Source organism: Capricornis sumatraensis, chromosome 21 (genome assembly GCF_032405125.1).
Source record: "Capricornis sumatraensis isolate serow.1 chromosome 21, serow.2, whole genome shotgun sequence".
NCBI classification, from domain to species: domain Eukaryota; kingdom Metazoa; phylum Chordata; class Mammalia; order Artiodactyla; family Bovidae; genus Capricornis; species Capricornis sumatraensis.
Window position 1 is genome coordinate 49,005,181 of NC_091089.1, and position 22,930 is coordinate 49,028,110.

The following is a 22,930-nucleotide window of genomic DNA, read 5'->3' on the forward strand; positions in this document are numbered from 1 at the left end:
GCAACTGTTGCTCCATTTCTTCTGTTTCCAACCCAGATTCCACTCCACTCCCAGAGTTTATCCCCCACAGGGCTGGGAAGCCAGCACTTCTCAGGTGCTGCTGGAGGTGAGGAATGTGTGTCAAAGACTTACCGTTCTGCAACCCCCTGGACCAACAATCCATCCCTGTGCATAGCAACTAGTTAATGCTAGGAAATCCTTGTGTTCATAGACCACCTAAAAAGATGTCTATCACAGAACTGTTAGAATAATGAGAAACTGAGAACAACCTAAAAACATCCAAAATGAGGGATTGTTGGGAGTGAATTATAGTATTCACCCATTCATGGAATACCATGCAGCCATTAAAAATAATGATTTAGAATATTAGCCAATGCTATTAACTGAAAAAAAAGGTTATAAATTTGACCAAAATATAATACCATTTTCATTAATATATAGTCTTTAATACATTCAAGGACAAAAAATAGAATAGAAACGGAATTCACTAAAATGTTAAAAGAGGTGTCTCTAAGGCTGTCCTACACAGTGATTAAGTTCAAGGCCATCTGGGTTCACTTTTGGCTCCATTGCTTATAAGCAAATTGCTTAACCTCTTTGTGCCTCTGTTTCCTTCATCCTCAAAATGGGAATATATTTCCAAAACATACAAACAGCTTATATAGCTCACTATATATACATACACACACACACACACAAAACACACATACATACATATATAATGATTTAGTTACTAAGTCGTATCCAACTCTTGCGACTCCACAGACTGTAGCCAGCCAGGCTCCTCTGTCCATGCACCTATCCAGGCAAGAACTCTGGAGTGGGTTGCCATTTCCTTTTCCAGGTGGTCTTCCCAACCCAGGAATCGAACCTGGATCCCCTGCACTACAGGCAGATTCTTTACCAATTGAGCTACAATGAGAAGCCCATATATATATATAGACAAAGAGTTCAATCAAAAAATGAGCAGAAGACCTAAACAGACATTTCTCCAAAGAAGACATGCAGGCACATGAAAGATCTCAACATTGCTAATCATTGAAGAAATGCAAATCAGAGCTACAATGAGGTATCACCTCATTCCAGTCAAAATGGTCATCATCAAAAAGTCCACGTGTGCATGCTAAGTCACTTCAGTCAGGTCCAACTCCTTGCACCCCTATGGACTGTAGCCCACCAGGCTCCTCTGTCCATGGGATCTCCCAGGCAAGAATACTGAAGGGAGCTGCCATGTCCTCCTCCAGGGCATCTTCCCATCCCAGGGATCGAACCCACATCTCCTTCGGCTCCTGCATTGCAGGTGGATTCTTTACCACTAGTGCCACCTGGGAAGCCCCTCAAAAAAGTCTACAAATCACAGATGCTGGAGAGTGTGTATAGAGAAGGGAAGCCTCTTGCCCTATTGATGGTAAGGTAAATTGGAATACCACTATGAAAAACAGTATGGAGCTTCCTTTAAAAAGCCAAAAATAGTGTTACCATATGATCCAGCAATCTCACTCCTGGGCATATATCCAGAAAACATGAAAACTCTAATTTGAAAAGATACATGCCCCCCAATGTTCATAGCAGCACTGTTTGCAGTAGCCAAGACATAGAAGCAACCTAAATATCCATCAACAGATGAATGGATAATAAAGATGTAGTGTATATATATCTAAAATGAAATATTAGTCAGATAAAAAGAATGAAATAATGTCATTTGCAGCAGCATGGATTAACCTACAGATTATCATGTTAAGTGAAGTCAGACAGAGAAAGACAAGTATCGTATGATATCACTTATATGCACAATCTGAAAAAATGACACAAACAAACTTAATTAAGAAACAGAGATGGACTTACAGATACAGAAAACAAACAAATGGTTACCAAAGGGGAAAGGGGAGAAGAGATAAATTTGGAATTTGGGATTAACAGATGAACACACTACTATATATATATAATAGATGAAAAACAAAGACCTACTATAAAGCACAGGAAACTATATTCAATATTTTGTAATAACCTATAATGGAAAAGGATCCAAAAAGCACTTGGATCTCTCGGCAAGGACCCAGCAGGAAGCCATGGTGGCTGAAATGGACAGCCAGACCAGGATCATGGCCCAGGCAATAACTGTATCATAAGTTCACAAGTTCACAAATACAGGATGCGGCTCCAAAAAGTATAGTTTCCAAATTACAAAGGTTATTACAAACACCTATTTGAGAATCAAAATAACCAAGCATGGGGCAAATATACAATTCGATGCACTCCCCCAAAGGTTCGGGCTGCTTGGTTGAAAGAGAGTGTGGCTGGCAGTGGTCCCCGGGAAACTGAGGCCACAGTGAGGCTGTGAATTTGAGGGTCTACCCTCAGCTTTGTGAATGAGACACTGTGCCATTAAGACCCATCAGCTCCTAAAGTGCCCTCGTTCTGTTTGAAAGCCTGGTGAATCTCTTCTCACCTGTGAAGTCACAGCTTGAGCACCATCACCTCCTCTATGAACCCTCCTGGTTCCCCCTTCCTCGATGCTTCCTTGGGCCTGACGCATCCCCCTCCCTAGACCATTCTATCTCTTTGTCCTGTGGTTATATACTGGCCTGACTCTCCTCCCTCTAGACTCTAAGCTCCTAGAGAAAAGCCCTTACATATTTACCCTGAGTCCAGGATCTGATGCAGAGAAGATTCCCAATAAATTCCCACTGCCCACTGAATCACTGAATGACGCTGGAGGAGATGAGCTGGCATCCTGCCCTCAGGGACCTGGCTCTCCGGTAGTTATACTATGACCACGAGCAGGTGGCTCAGCTTCCCTGGGCTTCCATTCTCCTCTCTATAATACGGAGGAGAGTAGATAAGGTCCTTTTTGGCCCCCAAATTATCTGAGACTCTTCCCTGGGGCCTCATTCAAAGCAGTTTTCTTCTTCCCACTCTTTCCGGAGATGATTTTCGGCAATGCTAGGAGGCAGCAGATGGGGTGGGTGGGAAGCTGCTGTGAAGTTCAGAGGAGGAGAGGGCTGCAGGGATGGCCCTGCCCTCCCCACCCGGAAGCCCTTAAGGCTGTGAGTCCCGAGGCCCAGGATCATCTCCATAGGGTTTCAAGGAACCATGACTCCCATGCTCAGCCACAACAAATAGAGCTAGGGGACCCTGAGTAACACTTGAGCTGGGTTAAGGGGGAAGGTCAGGTAGAGGGACGGGGGTTGGGAAGAGCAGTGCTCCCTGCAGGTTTCGGCTGTAGTCAAGGTCATGAGCCTATACACAGCAGTCTAGATGAGCCTGTCGGATTCTAGAGGGGATTCAGGCACTTCGTGGCTCCAAAGTCCTTTCTGAGCTTGAGAGGCCAGAATCTTGAGTCTGTGCATCTCAGAGTCAGAACAAGCCTAGACGTGGACAAAGACTCAGGGAGAGAAACGGCTTTGTAACAATAGCAACAACCAGGTTTGCCTCGTTGACTGAGCATTTATTCTATGTTCTGCACTGCGCTGGAGAAGGAAATGGCAACTCAGTCTGGTATGCTTGCCTGGAGAATTCCATGGACCAGAGGAGCTTGGCTAGTTACAGTCCATAGGGTCGCAAAGAGCTGGTCACTCACTCTCTCACTGCCCTAAGTCCTTTAATGTTCATTCCCCCAATTAACTAGCTCAACCACTTCCTGAAGTGGGAATTCACTTTATCCCCACTTTACAGAAGAGGAAATAGAGGTACAGAGCTTAAGGCATCTGTTCATGCTTAGAGAGGCAGAGCCAGGTTTGACCACAGAGAGTGGAAGTCCAGAGATAGAGCTTGTAATGGGGAGACTGGCATGGGCAGCATAGAAGGTCAGGGGAGGGGCATGAAATGGGGAAGAAGTACCCGCTGCGGAAGGGAGGGGCCAAAAGTCCATCTCCTCCTGCTGCCGTACAGGAGGGCTAGCCCTGGGCCGTCCGTCTCTGTTGGGTTGTGAAGGGAAACCCTCCTCTAGTTCTGAAAAGGCGCTTCCCAGGTGACTCAGTGGTAATGAATCCACCTGCCAAGCAGGAGATGCAGATTCAGCCCCTGAGTCTGGAGGATCCCATGGAGGAGGAGATGGCAGGCTACAGTCCATGGGGTCTCAACCCACTCCAGTATTCTTGCCTGGGAAACGGCAATGGACAGAGGAGCCTGGTGGGCCACAGTCCGTGGGGTCGCAAAAGAGTCAGACACAAGTCAGCAGCTAAATAACAACAGTCCTAAAAAAAACCCAAGAGGCCACCTAGTGCCCCCACTAAGGAGAGGAACTGAGCTCTGGCCCAAGTCCCATGGCTGCTGAGGGCAGAGCCAGAATGAGAAGTCAGGGTGCGCAGCCCTGTATGCTTTCTGATCCAGAGAGCTGTATGTCAACATTAATGATTTGACTACTGTATGATAGCATCCACTAGCATCTGGGAGTAGGTTAGGACCTCGGGTTTATTGGCAGAGCTCTCATGACAGGTGTGTTTTGCATCAATCACCCAGCCTGCTTGCATTTGCTCCTGCACCACGTGGTTCTCCGGCTGGTCTGGAATCCACTGCAGGTCAGCATGACCACCATATGCCGCTAAGACGTTAATCATGATCCCTTTTTTGTCCCGTCCCTTCTTCAGAGGCACCCTGGGCACTGTGCCCCACACTCTCTTGGCAAGACCAGGTGTGTACTTGGAGCTGTGTGATAATTACTGGAAATTTCAACCCCATTACCTGATGAAATGGGCTTTCCCAATGGCTCAGCAGGTAAAGTATCTGCCTGCAATGCAGGAGACACAGGAGATGTGGGCTTGATCCCTGGGTCGAGAAGATCCCCTGGAGGAGGAAACGGCAACCCACTCCAGTATTCTGGCCCACAAAATCCCATGGACAGAAAAGCCTGAAGGGCTATAGTCCAAAAGGGTCACAAAGAGCCAGACATGACTGAGGACAAGCATGATCTAACCTGATGAAATAATCAGGAGTGGAAACAGTGATTGTGCCAGACAAACACAGCACCATTTCTCCCTAGTCCCCAGCTCTGGGCAGCTTTGGGCTCCCAGCACTGCACTTGCCATCCCATTTAGTATAGGAGGGGAAAAGCCAGTCCTTGCTCCAGACTGGAAACGGGAGACTGTCTTCGATCCTCTCGGTCGCCTGCCTGCTCCAGCCCACCTGCCCAAGCTGTCGTTCCTCCTGTGGGCTCCCTTTCTTCCAACAACCAGCCTCTCAGTCTCTTTGGAGCACAGCACAGAACCGATTGCAATCATATTTATTATTATTCCAGCAAAGACTAAATGCTCCTTAGAAGAAGGCTTGTCCCTAATGAACCGGTCCCAGCTGGGAGCAAGGGTGGGGCTTCTGAAGGCAGGGGTCCTGTCAGCTGTCAGCGAGGCCTGAGTCTGAAACCCTGATGCACTGTTGGGCCTGGGTTCTACCAGCCCAGGGTGTGTGCAGCCCCCAGGCCAGCTGGAACTCAGATCCTGGCTTCAGAGGCTTGTCTCACTGCCAAGCTGGCAGGCTCTCCTAATGTGATGTGGGCTCGGTAGTGATCTAAGCCATGTGATCAACTCGGAGCTTTGAAAGGTGGGAGGGTTTGTGGGTTGGCACCAGGATGGGGACAATTGCTTGGCCAGAAGGCAGGAAATGACATCATATTGGCAGTGAGAAAGCTACGTCTGCTCTAAACAGGTCATACCCGCGCTTCCCTACTGGTGACAGCCCTCAGCCCACACTCCTTCAAGACCCAGCACTGCCTTCACTCCAACTCTACTCCATCGTGTCCTGCCTTGTCCACCTCTGTGTCCCCATCCTCAATCTTTCAATGCTGCCGCCATCCCAGCTCCAGCCTCACGGATGCACTCCGAGCCTCCCTGGGGCCAGAAAGATATGGGTAGCTGTGTGTTCTCAGCCTGTATAATTCTGCAGTGTGTTTATCAACTGCATTTGGGCACTGTGCCCCATGAGTGTCACACCAAAAATGACATCAAGGTTGGCAGGTGGGGGGGTGGACAGATGCCTGGAGCCATTTGAGGGAGCTAAGAGATGTTTAGCTAGCAGAGTAAAACCAGAGCTAGCCGAGGAAGCCAGAGTCACAGGGGACCTCTGATAAGATGAGCAGGCAGCCCAGAGGACAAATAACTTGCCCGAGGTGCACCATTCCTGAGGGCAAGCCTAGCAGCCAGCTCTCGCCCCCCAATAGAGCTCTTTACACTCATCTCTGCTGCAGGTCTTCATGAGCGCATGTATCTGCACACATGAGCCCGTGCCCTACTGATCTTCACTCCGGCTCCTAAGTCCCAGGACCAAGTGTTCAGGGACAAGCAAAAGTGCTACCCTCAGAGAAACCCAAGCTGAGCTGGAGAGACCAGATTAACTCATATTAAGTGCTTAGAGTCCAAAGAGGCAAATAAAGTCTCTGAGATATGCTGTTTCTCAGCCATGTATCCAAGGGCTGCACCCTAGCCCCAGTAGCCACGGTGGTTCCTTCTGCTATTTGGCCAGGATGTATCTGAATCTCTGGAAACAGGTAGAAATTCTTTCCTCTCTCCCCATAAGATTTTTTGCTGTTATTATTTAGTCACTAAGTCGTGTCCGACTCTTTTGCAATCCTTTGGACTGTAGCCCACCAGGCTCCTCTGTCCATGGGATTTCCCAGGCAAGACTAGTGGAGTACGTTGCCATTTCTTCTCCAGGGGATCTTTCAGACCCAGGGATCGAACCCGGCTCTCCTGCTTGGCAGGCAGAATTCTTTACCACTGAGCCACCGGGGAAGCCCATAGGATTCCCTGCTGCTGCTTAAGTCGCTTCAGTCATGTCCGACTCTGTGCGACCCCATAGATGGCAGCCCACCAGGCTCCCCTGTCCCTGGGATTCTCCAGGCAGGCACACTGGAGTGGGTTGCCATTTCCTTGTGCAATGCATGAAAGTGAAAACTGAAAGTGATGTCGCTCAATCCTGCCGGACTCTTAGCGACCCCATGGTCTGCAGCCTACCAGGCTCCTCCGTCCATGGGATTTTCCAGGCCAGAGGACTGGAGTGGGGTGCCACTGCCTGTTCCCTGCACATCCCCTAACTGCTGATGGAGTGCCGGGACCCCATTGAGAATCATCGCACTACAGTGGAAGGTACAGATTTCAGTTTACCCAGAGTTTGCAGGGAGAGAAAAACCCAAGGCAAGGGAGCAGGTAATCCTTTCCGGAGAGGCTGGGGTTTTAGATGCAACGGTGTTTCGGTGGCCTGGAGAAAACTGAAGGCAAAGATAGAAGAGCAGTGAGGGGGCAGAGGTGTGGGTTCTAACATTTTCTCTGACTCTGGTATATGTTTCAGTGGGAGATTCAGAATTTTCTGTCTAATCAACTTGAGACAGCAGTCTGGGAGCCAGGAGAACCTCCCACCTTCATCCCAGGAAGGCAGGCATTGGGGCTCCGGGGACAGCAGTCTTATTGGGTCCTTGTTGGGGTGGATGGAGTGCAGACTGAACCCCAGAAACTGCTGTACATTGTCTGGCTTCCGCCCCAGACTGTGGGAGCAGGTGGGGAGAGGATGTCTCATCCTGTCCCTCAGGCTTCATCCCCATTTCGCGTGGGTCCCTTGAAACCTCCTCGTGGTTTATTAGCGCCGGGGAGAACAGCTTTCAGAGCACTGCCTGCCAGACACTAGAGCCAACATAGTCTGACCAAGCAGGTTGAGAAACGGGAGCTGCTAGCCTGAGATCAAGAAACAGAAGAGGGGGCCCTTCAAGGTCGTGGATGTTCAGCCCACCTTCTTTTCAGATAATAGAACTTCCCTCCTCAGGGTGCTGTGAATTTTAAATAAGATTCTAATTGTAAGGTGTGAGCACGTGAAGACACAGGCTGCCACAGGATTTTGTCCATAGCTAGTAGGTAACACTGTTGGGATTTGAACCTGGGACTCTGTGATCTGAGACTGGAGTTCTGGACCACTGTGCCCTCCATCCTCTCTGTGGGCACTTGCACCATGGCAGTCTCCGTCCTTTGCTAGACTGTGAGCACCTCGACCTGGAGAGTAATAGGAGCTCAGAGGGCATCCCTGATGGCGGTTGTTAGTTTTTAATGATGATGCTTTGGTTCAAAGCCTGGAAGACTGTACTTAGATCCCGGCCAAGGGCTTTCATCAGTTGTAAATGTCAATGTCTCCTCTGGGTTCTGGGTGTCAAGAGGGTGAGCCATTACAGACAGGATGAAAGAAATCCTCCAGGAAGTGAGTCAGGTGTCCATGGAAATGAGGCGAGGATGCAAAAAGGCAGATGGCAGGAGGGATAATTCGCCAAATTTCCGGAGCAGTTCGATAGTCAAGACTGTGTTTCCAGGGATAGTCAACACAGATATGCTGAAAAAGTGGCTGCCAACCTTCCCCAGGCCCCAGAAGGTGCCAGGACCCCTCACACCCACTCCAGGAAGGAAATGAACATAGAGATGGCTGCTAACTCCCTGTTCAGGCTGTCTGTATGACTGAGATGCTTAATTAGGAAGTGCGGTGTCTGCCTGGATCATTTTGTTGAGATGTGGTGGAGAGCCAGCCAAGACTGGGACACCCACACCTGCTGACTCATGTGGGGGATGAGTCAGGAGAATCTGTGAGGTTTCCCCAGCAGCCTTGAAGTACTGGGCAAGGACTGAGGACTTGGGGTTGAGAGAAACTATTCATTTTTTTTTCCAAGTGAATAAAAGCCCTTTGACAGCAAAGTCAGTATGCATAGTGTCACTATTAAAAACAGTTAATGAGAAATTAAGGTGCATTAAAAGAAGGTGGATATCAAGGGACCCTGAATAGCCAAAACAATCTTTAAAAAGAAGAATACAGTTGGAGGTCTACCACAGCCTGATTTCAAAACTTCTACAAAATTACATTAATCAAAATGATGTGATACTGACATAAGGATAGACATTTCGACCAACCGAACAGAGAGCCCAGAAACAAACCTTTGTGTGCATGGTCAAATGATTTTCAACAAGGGTGCTAAGACCATTCAATGGGGGAAAACACAGCCTTTTTCACAAATAGTGCTGAAAAAAACTGAACATCCACGTGCAAAAGAATGAAACGAGACCCTCCCCTTTCACCATATACAAAAGTTAGTTCAAAATGAATCAACAAAAATGTAAAAGCTAAAGATACAGCATTCTTAGAAGAAAACATGGAACAAAAGCTTCATGACACAGGATTTGGCAATGACTTTGGCTATGACACAAAAGCATAAGTGACAAAAAGGAAAACTAGATAAAACAGATTTCATAAAATTGAAGAAGTTTGTGCACCAGCAGACACAAACAGCACAAAAGGCAACCCATGCAATGGAAAAAATATTTGTAAATCAAGTCTGATTAGGGGTTTATATTCAGAAATATATTCTGGATAGACTCTTAACAACTCCACAACAAGCAAACACCATGATTTTAAAATAAGCAAAGCACTGTTATTTAGCATATTTTGGAAGTCTGTGGCCATCAGAGAAGAAAAAGAAACAAAAGGAATCCAGGTTGGAAAAGAAGTAGTAAAAGTCTCACTGTTTGTAGATGACATCATACTATACATAGAAAAATCCTAACGATAACAACAGAAAATTCCTAGAGCTAATCAATGAATTTAGTAAAGTCGAAGGATGCAAAGTTAATACACAGAAATCCCTTGCATTCGTATATACTAACAGTGAAAACTCAGAAAGAGAAATTAAGGAAACGATCCCATTCACCATTGCAACAAATGAATAAAAATACCTAGGAATAAGCTTACTTAAGGAGACGAAAGACCTGTATGCAGAAAACTAGAAGACAATGATCAAAGAAATAAGAAACGACACAAACAGATGAAGAGATATAACATGTTCATGGATTGCTGCTGCTAAGTCGCTTCAGTCATGTCCGACTCTGTGGGACCCCATAGACGCCAGCCCACCAGGCTCCTCTGTCCACAGGATTCTCCAGGCAAGAATACTGGAGTGGGTTGCCATTTCCTTCTCCAGTTCTTAGATTGGAAGAATCAATATTATAAAAATGACTATACTACCCAAAGTAATCTACAGATTCAATGCAATCCCTATCAAATTACCAATGGCATTTTTCATAGAACTAGAACAAAAATTTTACAGTTTGTATGGAAACGCAAAAGACCCTGAATAGCCAAAGCAATTTTGAGAAAGAAAATGAAGCTAGAGCAATCAACCGTCCTGACTTCAGACTACAAAGCTACAGTCATCAAGACAGTATCGCATTGGCACAAAAACGGAAATATAGATCAATGGAACAAGATAGAAAGCCCAGAGATAAACCCACATACCTCATCTTATGGGCACCTTATCTTTGACAAAGGCGGTAAGAATATACAGTGGAGAAAAGATAGCTTCTTCAATAAGCCATGCTTAGAAAACTGGACAGCTACATGTAAAAGAATGAAATTAGAACACTTCCTAACACCATACACAAAGATAAACTCAAAATGGATTAAAGACCTAAGTGTAATCCAGAAACTACAAAACTTTTAGAGGAAAACATAGGCAGAATACTCTGACATAAATCACAAGATCCTTTATGACCCATCTCCTAGAGTAAAGAAAATAAAAACAAAGATAAACAAGTAGGACCTAATTAAACTTAAAAGCTTTTGTGCAGCAAAGGAAACTATAAACAAGGTGAAAAGACAACACTCAGAATGGGAGGAAATAATGGCAAATGAAATAACATAGGATTAATTTCCAAAATATACAAGTGGCTTATGCAACTCAATATCAGTAAAACAAACAACCCAATCAAAAAGTGGGCAGAAGACCTAAACAGACATTTCTCCAAAGACATTTAGATGGCTAATAAACATATGAAAAGATGCTCAACATGCTATTTATTAGAGAAATACAAATCAAAACTACAATGAGCTATCACCTCACAACAGTCAGAATGGGCATCATAAAAAAAAATCTACAAACAATAAATGCTGGAGAGAATGTGGAGAAAAGGGAATCGACTTGCACTGTTGCTGGGAATGTAAATAGATACAGCCACTATGGAAGACAGGTATGGAGATTCCTTAACAAACTATGAATAAAACACTGAATGATTCAGCAATCCCTCTATGGGGTATATACCCTGAGAAAACCATAATTGGAAAAGACACATGTGCCCCAGTGTTCATGGCAGTGCTATTTAAGATAGCTAAGACATGGAAGCAACCTAGATGTCCGTCGACAGATGAATGGATAAAGGAGCTGTTGCACTTATATACAATGGAATATTACTCAGCCATGAAAAGAAATGCATTTGAGTCCTTTCTAATGAGGTGGATGAACCTAGAGCATCTTATACAGAGTGAAGTAAGTCAGAAAGAGAAAAACAAATATCATATATTAACACATATATATGGAGTCTAGAAAGATGGTACTGATGAACCTATTTGCAGGGCAGCAATGGAGAAACAGACATAGAGAACAGACTTTTGGACCCAAGGCGGGGGGAATGAGAGAGCGGGATGAATAGAGAGAGTAGCATGGAAACATATACACTACCATATGTAAAACAGATAGCCGGTGGGAATTTGCTCTATGACTCAGGGAACTCAAACTGGGGCTCTGTGGCAACCTAGAGGGGTGGGGTGGGGTAGGAGGTAGGAGGGAGGGGACATATATATACCTAAGGCTGATTCACATTGTTGCATGGCAGAAATCAACACAATATTATCCTTCAATTAAAACTAAACTTTTAAAAAGTTTTTTAAAAATAGGCATAACACTTTGCTAAAAATCTCAGTAAGATCCTCTTTGACCCACCTCTTAGAGTAATGGAAATATAAACAAATGGGACATAATTAAATTTAAAACTTTTTGCACAGCAAAAGAAATTATAAACAAGATGAAAATACAACTCTCAGAATGGGAGAAAATAATTGCAAATGAAGCAACTGATGAAGGATTAATCTCTAAAATATACAAGCAACTCATGCAGCTCAATATCAGAAAAACAAACAACCCAACCAAAAAAATGAGCAGAGGACCTAAACTGACATTTCTCCAAAGAAGATACACAGACTGCCAATAAACACATGAAAAGATGCTCAGTGTCACTCACTATAAGAGAAATGCAAATGGAAGCTACAATGAGCTATCACCTCACACCAGTCAGAATGGCCTTCATCAAAAAATCCACCAACAATACATGCTGGAGAGGATGTGGAGAAAAGGAAATCCTCTTGCAATATTGGTGAGAATGTGAACTGACAGAGCCGCTACAGAGAAACAGTATGGTGATTCCTTAAAACTCTAGGGCTGAAACTATCATATGACCTAGCAATCCCACTACTGTGCATAGACCCTGAAAAAAATCATACAAAAAGACACACGTATCCCAATGTGTATTGCAGTGCTACTTATAACAGCCAGAACATGGAAGCAACCTAGATGTCCATTGACAGATGAATGGATAAGGAAGTTATGGTACATATATACAATGGAATAGTACGCAGTCATAAAAAGCAATGAATGTGAGTCAGCCGAACTGAGGTGGATGAACCTAGAGCCTGTTCCAATAGAGAGTGAAGTAAGTCAGAAAGAGAAAAACAAGTATCATATATTAATGAATATATATGAAATCTAGGAAAATAGTGCTGATGAACCTATTTGCAGGGCAGGAATAGAGATGCAGACCTAGGAAATAGACCTGTGCACACAGCAGGGAAAGGAGAGGGGGGACAAATTGAGAGAGTGGCGCTGAAACGTATATATTACCGTGTGTCAGATAGATAGCTATATAGTTGTTGTATAACACAGGAAGCTCAGCCAGGGACTTTGTGACAATTTAGAGGCGTGGGTTGGGGGGTAGGAGGGAGGGGATATATGTATACTTATGGCAGATTCACACTGCTGTATGGCAGAAACCAATACAACATTGTAACGCAATTATCCTCAAATTAAAAATAAATTTAAAAATAATTTTTAAAAATGGACAAAAGGGGATGGAGAGAGGGGAACAAGGATGGGGGCATGGATTATACATGAGAAATGTCCCCTTTCTTCTCTCCCCCTCTTTTATACCCTACATCCCATGTTTTTAAATATTTTTACCTGTCAAACTGCATGAATGAAGAAATAATTATCTCCCCCATTTTGATGATCAAAGACCTCCAAACACCAGATTAATATAATTCCAGGTGAAAATAGAAGAAATTCAACCTTTTGTTTACCAATTCAGTCCCTTGAATATTTGAGGATCATGTTTTTCATTCCCTTTCCCAGAATCTAGCCTGGAAATACTAAAAAACTCAATGCCCTCCAGCCCGTATAAGGACAGAGGGCCCAGTCAAACAACCTAACTCAGAAACTTTAAGGAAACACTACCCTGGACCATTCTCATGGAAAGTTGAGGAATCACTGAGTTACATTCATTCTTTCTCAACGGTGATTTTCAGAAGCTCTTCACCTAACACCAGAGCACTGGATTTTCATGTGACCAGAGCAGAAGTTGGATCATTAGCTAAAAGGAGGAGAAAGGCCAAGAAAGGGGAAACTTAAGAGAACAAAAAAAGAAAGATGGCAAGCTTGACAATTTGCTAAGGATTGATCCTGATAATGACGCTGGATCAAGAGTTAAAGTGCTTTAAGTCTATAGGAGAATTGGGGAAATTCATCTCAATCAAAAAGAAAGACCCAGGGACCATGAGGTAAACAATTTACACACATAAACACACACAATCCAAATGACCAATAAAACATATGAAAATATTCAACCCCACCATTAATCGAAGAGAGAACATTGAAAAGCCCTTTTCCCTGTCCAGTTGGGAAATTAATCAATACTTTCAGCTGTTGGCAAGGACAAGTGGAGTGCGTGCTCTTCACAGCTGATGTGACTGTACACTGATGGGTCCTTTTTAGGACACTTTGGGAATGCCCATCAAAATTCTTCACCATATGTACTCTATTTGACCTAGAAATTCCACTTAGGAAATGATCTTAGGGAAAGAATAATTTATCTGTGGCAAGATTTAGATGTACTCTTTATAATAAAAAATCTAGAGGGGGAAGACAATATAAATATCTAACTATAAAGTATCCAATGAATAAATGATGGTATGTATCTCCCTACACCAAAATGTTACACAGCCATTATAAGTAGGGATGTTGCTGCTGCTGCTGCTGCTAAGTTGCTTCAGTCGTCCCCGACTCTGTGTGACCCCACAGACGGCAGCCCACCAGGCTCTGCTGTCCCTGGGATTCTCCAGGCAAGAACACTGGAATGGGTTGCCATTTCCTTCTCCAATGCATGAAAGTGCAAAGTGAAAGTGAAGTCTCTCAGTCGTGTCCAACTCTTAGCAACCCCACAGACTGCAGCCTACCAGGCTCCTCCATCCTTGGGAGTTTCCAGGCAAGAGTGGGTTGCCATTGCCATTGCCTTCTCCGAGTAGGGATGTTGAGTGACGTTTAATGACTTAGAAATAAACATGCTCTAAAACAGGGGATGTTGTACCAGCACATCCTCTCAAACTATATACACTAAAAAGACCAGAAATAAGTGCTCAAAAATGTCACCAGTGATATTTCTCCAGGTGATGGAATTATAGGTATTCTTTTTTTTTTTAACATATCTTTAATAAAAAAAAAATCAATGAAGTTTCAAGTTATTATGATGAGGACTATGTGGGAATAGGGCAAATTTTCAAGGTTGGCTAGGAGCTGGAGGTCATCATTAGAATAACAGATACGTTTACGTGCTGAGTTGAGTTGCCAGTGGCACTTGGGGGACATGCTGGAGGGAGGAGTGTGTTAGCCTTCTGCTGTTCTACTGAGTGACCGTGGGAAAGTCACTTCTCTTTCCTTGACCACCAAGTTCCTTTCCCCTCTGATGTCCCTTGACTCTATGTAGGCAGGATATTATGATGATGGTACCCACATGTGTGGAGAAGGCAATGGCAACCCACTCCAGTACTCTTGCCTGGAAAATCCCATGGACGAAGGAGGCTGGTAGGCTGCCGTCCATGGGGTTGCTAAGAGTCGGGCATGACTGAGCAACTTCACTTTCACTTTTCACTTTCATGCATTGGAGAAGGAAATGGCAACCCACTCCAGTGTTCTTGCCTGGAGAATCCCAGGGACAGGGAAGCCTGGTGGGCTGCCGTCTATGGGGTCGCACAGAGTCGGACACGACTGCAGTGACTTAGCAGCAGCAACCCACATGTGAGGCCTCCATTTTTGGAAATGAGGACATATATATCAATGATGGGGTGAGGGGCGGTCAGGATTTTAAGAGACAAAGGGTGATAAAATAGGACAGAGAATACAGATGTGTTTTTACACAGTTTGTTTCCCTGCCTCCCATTGTTCCTGCAGAGCTAAAATGACTGAATTAACTCTTTGGGACAGAAATGCATTTGACATAAGTTGCTTCACTCCTCATAAAACCAGGAGGAGCTGGGGAACTCTGGAAGCAGCAGGCTGTGATCCAATCCATCGTGCCCTGGCTGGAACTTACCTTCCTCAAGTGTCAGAAGGAACACTATGGAATAGGAAGCCACAGAGAGTTGCTTTTGAACTCAGAGGGAACTTTCCATAGGTAGGAGCTGATTGTAGCTGAGTCGGTAAAGAATCTGCCTGCAATGCAGCAGATCTGGGTTTGATTCCTGGGTCGGGAAGATCCCCTAGAGGAGGAAATGGCAACCCACTCCAGTAATCTTGCCTGGGAAATCCCATGGACAGAGGAGCCTAGCAGGCTATAGTCCATAGGGTTGCAAGTGACTTCTTAGCTACTAAACGAACCACCAAGACCAAGAAAACACAGGGTGTGCTCAGGGCTGTGCCTGTTCCTCCACCATGCCTTCAGGGCCTCCTGCATCTTCCACTTCTGTGAGCCCCCAGAACTTGCTCTTGAAAAGGTCACAAGGAAGTGCTGGGGCCTCACCTGTGCCCTAGACAACAAAAAGACCCTGGAGAGGTGGCAAGGAGCAATGGGGCCACCCAGAACAAGGCAGAAGCCTGGGCGAGCCCAGCGCAGGCAGGGAGGGATGGCAGGCAAGTCAGCCTCTGGACACTGACCTCGGGGCATGTCCATGGGGTTGAAGCTGGCCAGCAGGTCACGGCACCACTGGCGATCACCCTCCACTTTGCTCAGCCAGTTGTTGCAGTTGAAGTAGTAACGGAGGTGAGGCCGCTTCATGTCGGTCACAATCACACGGTCCAGGTACCAGCTGGCGTTCAAGCCTGTGTTGTCATGCTCAATCCTGGGCCAGAGGCAGACACCCACACCATCACTAGTAAGACAGAGACAATGCCCCTTCCATACCGAAATCCCCCCAATGTTTTCTCAAAACAGAGGTTCAACCGATCTGATTCTGTTATTTCTTTATCTCTGAGGCTTCAGTTTCCTCATCTAAAAAATGGGGATTCCTTGCAAGATGGATGTGCTTATTAATGAATCTGGATTGCTACATTGCCCATAAGGAAATATTGCCTTCCACGGAAAATTGAGGATCACCAAGACTTGCAGGAGGACTGTCTGGAGCTTTCCCTCTCACCGTGACTCCCAAAACACACTCAGCTACTCACTCCTATCACTCAGAGGAGCCCGCATGGCCACATAGACTGGTGTTGCCCCATAGAAACATCACATGAGCTTCATGTGCAAGCCAGATAGGTAATTTAGGTTTTTTAGTAGCCACTGAAAACAAAGGGGAGGTGAAGTTAATTTTAATAGTATATTTAATTTAATCCACTTATCATTTCAGTGGGTAACCATGTAAACATTTGTTAATGAGATATCTTACATTCTTTATCTTGCACTAGTTTTTCAAAGATCTGAAGTGTTTTTGCACCTGGTTTTGCATCTGGTTTGGGCTAGCCATGTTTTAAGTGATCAATACTACATGGGGCCAGGGGCTACTGTAGAGATCCAGAATGTCCAAAATCTGGCCCCTATCATCTTCTTCCACTTTCTGTAGTCCTCTCCATCCTTGGCAGTCTAGTTTTCCTCTTTGAGGCCCAGTTTCTACCCCAGAACTTGATCCTTGGGTGACCTCACTTTGCACCAAGCATTCCATTACAGTGAGGCCTTACATTTGCAGATCTTAACAGGACAACCACAGCTCAAGACAGCACACACCCCAACAGATGGGGTGTGTGTGTGTGTGTGTGTGTGCGCACGCTCAGTCACTAAATCGTGTCTGACTCTTTGCAACCCCATGTACTGTAGCCTGCCAGGTTCCCCTGTCCATGGGACTCTCCAGGCAAGAATATTGGACAGGGTTGCCATGCCCTCCTCCAGGGGATCTACCCGACCCAGGGACTGAACCTGTGTCTCCTGTGTCTCCTACATTGGCAGGTGGGTTCTTTACCACTAGCGCCACTTGGAAAGCCCCTAACACATGATATACACATAATGCATGCCTCTGTCTGGCATGGAGCCCAGCACACAGTAGGACTTCCGCTTAGGGGTTGCCTTTCCTACACACTGACACTCTCTTCCCAGCCTTCCCCCGTAAGAGCCCCTTTCCTGCTCGTAACCCCCTTCCCCTGACACAACCAGTGCCAGAGCCTATTATACATCCCTTATTGTCCCAGTAAAAAGAGTTCACAGCCCTATATTTCCCAGTGGGAAGAAGAAAAACAAGGAGTGATTAGAGGCAGCATTTCACTCCTGTCCAAGCCCTCTAGTCTGAGTACAGTCAGACCATAGGTGCTCTTGACATGTTGACAGATGGGCATGAACTTGATTGGGGATGGGTAGCAGGTGGAGGTGGAAAAGGCAATGGCAACCCACTCCAGTACTCTTGCATGGAAAATCCCATGGACGGAGGAGCCTGGTAGGCTGCACGAAGAGTCAGGCACGACTGAGCGACTTCACTTTCACTTTTCACTTTCCTGCATTGGAAAAGGCAATGGCAACCCACTCCAGTGTTCTTGCCTGGAGAATCCCAGGGACGGGGGAGCCTGGTGGGCTGCTGTCTATGGAGTCACACAGAGTCGAACACAACTGAAGTTACTTAGCAGCAGCAGCAGCACCAGTAGGTGGAGAGGGGCAAAAAGGGACAACTGAAGCTCTTGCTCAGCAACCAGGCTGGCAGACTTATCCCTCCCCACACATTCACAAAAATTCCCCCAGAGAACAAAGTCAGGGGAGATCCCCGTCAAAAGGCTCCCTGCAATATGGCCTGGCATTGCTAACACTCACTGGGTGCTTACTGTGTGCCAGTTATTGTTCTGAACACTGACTCTTGAGTCCTCACTAACCCTAATGGTGCCCTAGGAGCTGGGCACCATTATTATAGATGAGGAAACTGAAGCTTGGAGAGGAAATCTCCCTGAAGTTCCACAGATGGTAAATGGCAGGGCAGAAATTTGAACCAAGGCAATCTGGATGCAGAGTCTGCTAACCACTGTGCTAGGATTTCTCAGAGCTTATTTCCCCCAAGTATGTGAAAAATTGTCTCAAGTTGTCATAACCCAAAGAAGTGAACCTCTAATGGGCAAGCTTACAGCACCATGACTCAGGGTGGGAGGGGAAGATGACTCAGATGACACCAGGAAAGCAGTCAACACCCAAGTGTCAATAATGAAAGCAGTTCCTATTCTACTTGCCTTCATCTCACCCCACCCTGTCAGAGGCCAAACTCTCACCTGACTTTGTAGATGAGGCCCACATTGTTGGTTCTTACTCGAAACACATCAACGTTGGCTTTCTCAAAGGCAGATTCACTCCTGCAATGGTGTGCACGGTTAACACAGATCAGCACTTGGCTCGGAGGCCCAGGAGGAGAGCCAAGGGCTGGCAAATCCTAATTCCTCCACCGTCCCACTCCAGGAAGTGCTACTGGCAGTCAATTCCATTCTGAGGTTCCTTTCTGACATGGTTTGGAGAGGTGGAAGGCAAGGATGGTTAGTATTCATTCCTCGCTTTCACACCCAGGTTCTCATGGGATCTTTGCTGAGTGTCAGTAAGGCAAGGATGGTGAACAACATTAGCCCCATTTTACAAACAAGTAAATTGCTAGTTGGTAATAGAGCTGGGAACCTGGCTCTCCAAAGTCATGATCCAACATCTGTGGTTGCTCTGGGTTGGGAGAGTGGAGGAGGAAGGAATATGTGATAATGCCATGATGCTCTTGGATCTGCAGGCCCCCTGGCCTTCCTTCCCCACCTGCCTTGCTCTTGCTGAGAGAGTTTCAAAGGCAGCCCCAAGTGGATGCAAACCTTGGGTGGTGGTCCATGGTCCTGCCATTCCAACAAGAAAGGAAACACTCAACCCAAACCAGCAATCAGGGAAGTGGGGGCAGTGAGGGAATGCATATCTGGCATCCCACAAATAGTGCAAACAGAAGCAAGTACACCTGAGATATTTCTCAATGAGGTGCCCAAACAAGTCCAGACTTGGGAGCATCCTAGCATCCATCAGCTTAGATACAGGAAGGCTGGAGAACAGAGTCCTCCAGGAGTGGAAGCCGGAATCTCACGTGGACATCTGCTCTGTCTTCTGTGTGGGCCAGGACCCCTCTGCTTGAGTCCAGGCCTGCTCGCAGCTCTTCCTGCCCCATGGTGAAGGCCTTGCAGGACTGAGAGCTGTGGCCCTCCCTCAGTGCTCCCAGCCAGGGCTCTCGGCAGCGGCACACAGCCCACGGAAATGAAAAATAAAGAAGACCATGCCTTTTTGTTGGCCATCACCTGTTTCAAGATAAAAATGGAGGTGAAGGGCCTTCTCCCCAAGGCAACAAGGCTCAGACTTTCTCAGTAACCAAAGGCTTTTAAGATTCTAGAGACATAGAAGCTGTGGTTCTGCACACAGACCCAGTTGGCAAACAGTCTGGTCTGGGGAGGAACCTCCTTACAGTGGGCATACTGTGAGACACGGGGCCCAGGGCCCTCCTAAAGCAGTGCAAAGCTCACAAAATCAGGTGAAAATGTACACCGAGGTCACCTCGTCAGGGAGAAGAGCCCAAAGGGTGTACTGTGGGTACAGGGCTGGAGGAGGAGAGAGAGGTGGGAACTTTTGGGTTGTGCTGCAGTGAAATGGTTTGCCCCCAGGCTGGCAGCTTGAACCTGTTAGAATCTCACCTCCAAGGGTGAATAGCAACACCACCCACATTCTGTGAACATTGATTCTGGGCATCAGGACTGTGTGAATGAAAGACAAGGAAATAAGAGGTATTTTCTGTTTCAGTATATGAGATAAGGAAATTGATTTTTGGAATAGACAGGAGTCTCTACATCATATAAATATCCCATGAAACAGTCACCCTGGGAAGCTATATGATGGAATATTAGGCAGCCATCAAAAATTCTATTGTGAAAAATATTTAATGAAACAGAAACAGGTTTATGAAATGGGCATAGAAGGAAGAACAGGTTAAAAATAGAATGTACAAACAGAATAACCGATACATAAGGAACACCAAGTTAATTTTAAAACATTCCCCCAAGTTAATTTAAAATCCTCCCCGTAGGGGGAGGATTTATCCAAAAACATTGGATGATAAGACTGTTATGAAGTGTTGGCTACTTATTCTCATCTGTATTTTTTTCAGTTTCCTGAAGGGAGCACGTCTTGTTTTCGCAACTATGAAAAAAGCACAGTCCCTATTTTACCAGCCCCATTCCATCCAGCACACAGCTGCCCATGGTAAATTCTTTGGAATGAATTTCAAGATCGCTGAGTGTCATCTGCTAAGGGTACATGGAATTTGGGGAACAACCAGTGCCATTAGTAGGGGAAGAGGAAGGCGATTTGGAAAGAAAGCAGCTGGCTTTCCGGGGTGCTTCTCACAAGTGTTCCAGCTCCAGCAGCTGCATCCAGCACAGAGAGATCCGCGGCTTCAGAAAGGGCCTGTGCTTACAACCAGGTGGAAGGTGAATTCGTACTTTCCAGTGTGTTTGTACTTTTCCATGCTGCTTTACAGCCGCTCAAAAGACAAAATTTAAAAACTGAGATAGAAGAAGGGAAACAAGGAGAGAAAGATCTGCCGAGGTGGGCAGAGGGCACACTCCTCGCTGTCTCTGGACCACACTGGAGCATCCAGGGCATGGCAGGATGTGAGGCATCACCCACAGTGTTTACAGAACGGAGACCAGCATCCTGGCAGACAAGAGCAAGGCCTTCTGGGGAAGTCCCTGGCTGTTCAGCAGCTGGGACTCTGCACTTCCACTGCAAGGGGGGCCTGGATTCAATCCCTGCTTGGGGAACTAAGATTTCGCAAGCCACACAGTGCAGCCAAGGAGAAAAAAAAAAAGAGCAAGGCCTTCTGTATTGCCAGGGTCTCTGTTCAGAGGAGGGGAAACAGAGGACTGTAGAGACGGCCTACATGGACTCCCTCCTCTCAGGGAGGGGCCAGGACAATCTCAGATGAGCCCCAACCCCAACCCACTCGGGGTCAGACTCCAAATCCCCCGCTTCCAGTAAGTCAGAAATCTGACTGAAGGTAGAGTGGCAACAGCAAAGGACAGAGGGTCCCTGGTCAAAGGAAACATCACAAACAATAGCGACCTCTTCACATTTCCTTGCGGGAGATGGCATGTTCTCCACAGTTGCTGGTCAATCCTCAAATAAAGCCCAACACAGCCCCCCACCTGCGCCTGCTGTTCTGCAGGGAACCCACCCTTTCCAGGCGTGCACAGGGCATTTTAGCTAACTGCCGGGCAGGCTAAGATGCCAGGATTCTCCCACACTCTTGGGTGGTGAATTCTTAACAAGAGAACCGTGTTCCAGAAGATACATGAGATTTCCATCCTTTTGCCATATCCTGAACATGGGACCCGTGCTGGGGGGTGGTCCTGGGTCACAGAGAATGGGACTTCCTCTGGGATCCAGAGCTGCCGTCACTTTACTGGTGTGGAGGGCAGGGCAGAGGTCAGCTAGTAGGGGAATGGAAGTGAGCGTGTCACACTCTTGGCTGACTCAGAGAGGGTCTGATGTGTGCAGAGGAATTTAGACCCCAGATCATGAGGGTGAGAACAGTTAGCACATTAACATCGGGCCGCAGGGTTCTTCTTGCCGCAGAAATTACTTTCTACTGGAGATGAAAAACTCCTGATAAGCCACAGGAGAGTGGAAGGTAAGGCCTGGGGCAGAAGAGAAAAGCCGTAGGAAAGAGCAGGATCGAGGACAGAGAGAGAAGAGGGTGAGGGAGAAGCAGGCGAGGTGAGGGATGCGGCCAGAGGCTGCAGAGGAAGGGGTTCAAGGAGAAACTCCAGGAAGGGCGGTGGCTTAATCTTAAAACTGGGGGGAGGGTCTATCTTGACTTGAGCTCTCCATCTTGAATCAGAAGGGTTTCAGATGGTGAGGATTGTGTCTTTGCAGTTTTCTTTGTAGACAGGTTTTCAGGTCTTACAAACTCTGAAAGCAGCCTTGCAAAGCAGCCAGGCTCTAGTCTCCCACTTCCCCATTTATCCGGCTCACTATGGTCAGATTCGTCCTTCTTGGCTGCAGAGTACGTCAAATCTCCACTAACTGACTTTCAAGCAAGGCCCTCTCCCGCCTAGTCCTCCCCTGCCTCTCCTAGCTCCTTCCTCTCTGCGCCTCCATGCAGCCCCCGCTGGCCTGCAGTGCCCCTTGTGGCCTCCGTACTTCTGCAAGCTGTCCTCCCTCATCTAAAGTACCCTCTTTCTGATCCTTTCTTATCAGAGTCCTTTTCACCCCTTGAGGTCCAGATTACATGTCCTTCCCTGTAAAGTCCTAATCTAGCCACACTGATACCAAATCATTGAGGGAGCTCTCTTTGCAAAGAACTGCGATAAATGCTGGAGGTACAAGGCAGATCTCCCATCATCCTCTGGTTCCAGCTAGCATCCCTCTAGGCGTCACCTCTCTAGTCTCTCCAAGGACAAACAGCTGATGTTGCAAAATGTGCCTGTATATCAGAAACTACCCACTTCCCATGAGCTCCTGAAGAACCCTCTGCCCCAGCCGGATTGGGGTCTTGGTCTAATCTCTGCCCCCCAATGCCCAGCCTGAGGCAGAACACAGACATAGGAGAGCCCCCCACCAGCAAACCCACAGAG

The 22,930-nt window shown here is 46.5% G+C and overlaps 1 protein-coding gene across 2 annotated transcripts in view; it reads right to left on the minus strand.

The window, feature by feature from the left end:
• Positions 1 to 22,930, minus strand: part of LOXHD1 (lipoxygenase homology PLAT domains 1) — a 196,761-nt gene that overhangs the window by 164,535 nt on the left and 9,296 nt on the right. For both annotated transcript variants that reach the window (XM_068993866.1, XM_068993865.1), the window contains exons 3-4: positions 18,560 to 18,640; positions 15,983 to 16,167 (exon numbers count right to left, since the gene is read on the minus strand). In XM_068993866.1, coding sequence (XP_068849967.1) covers positions 15,983 to 16,167; positions 18,560 to 18,640 — 266 coding nt within the window. The remainder of the gene's footprint in view (positions 1 to 15,982; positions 16,168 to 18,559; positions 18,641 to 22,930) is intronic.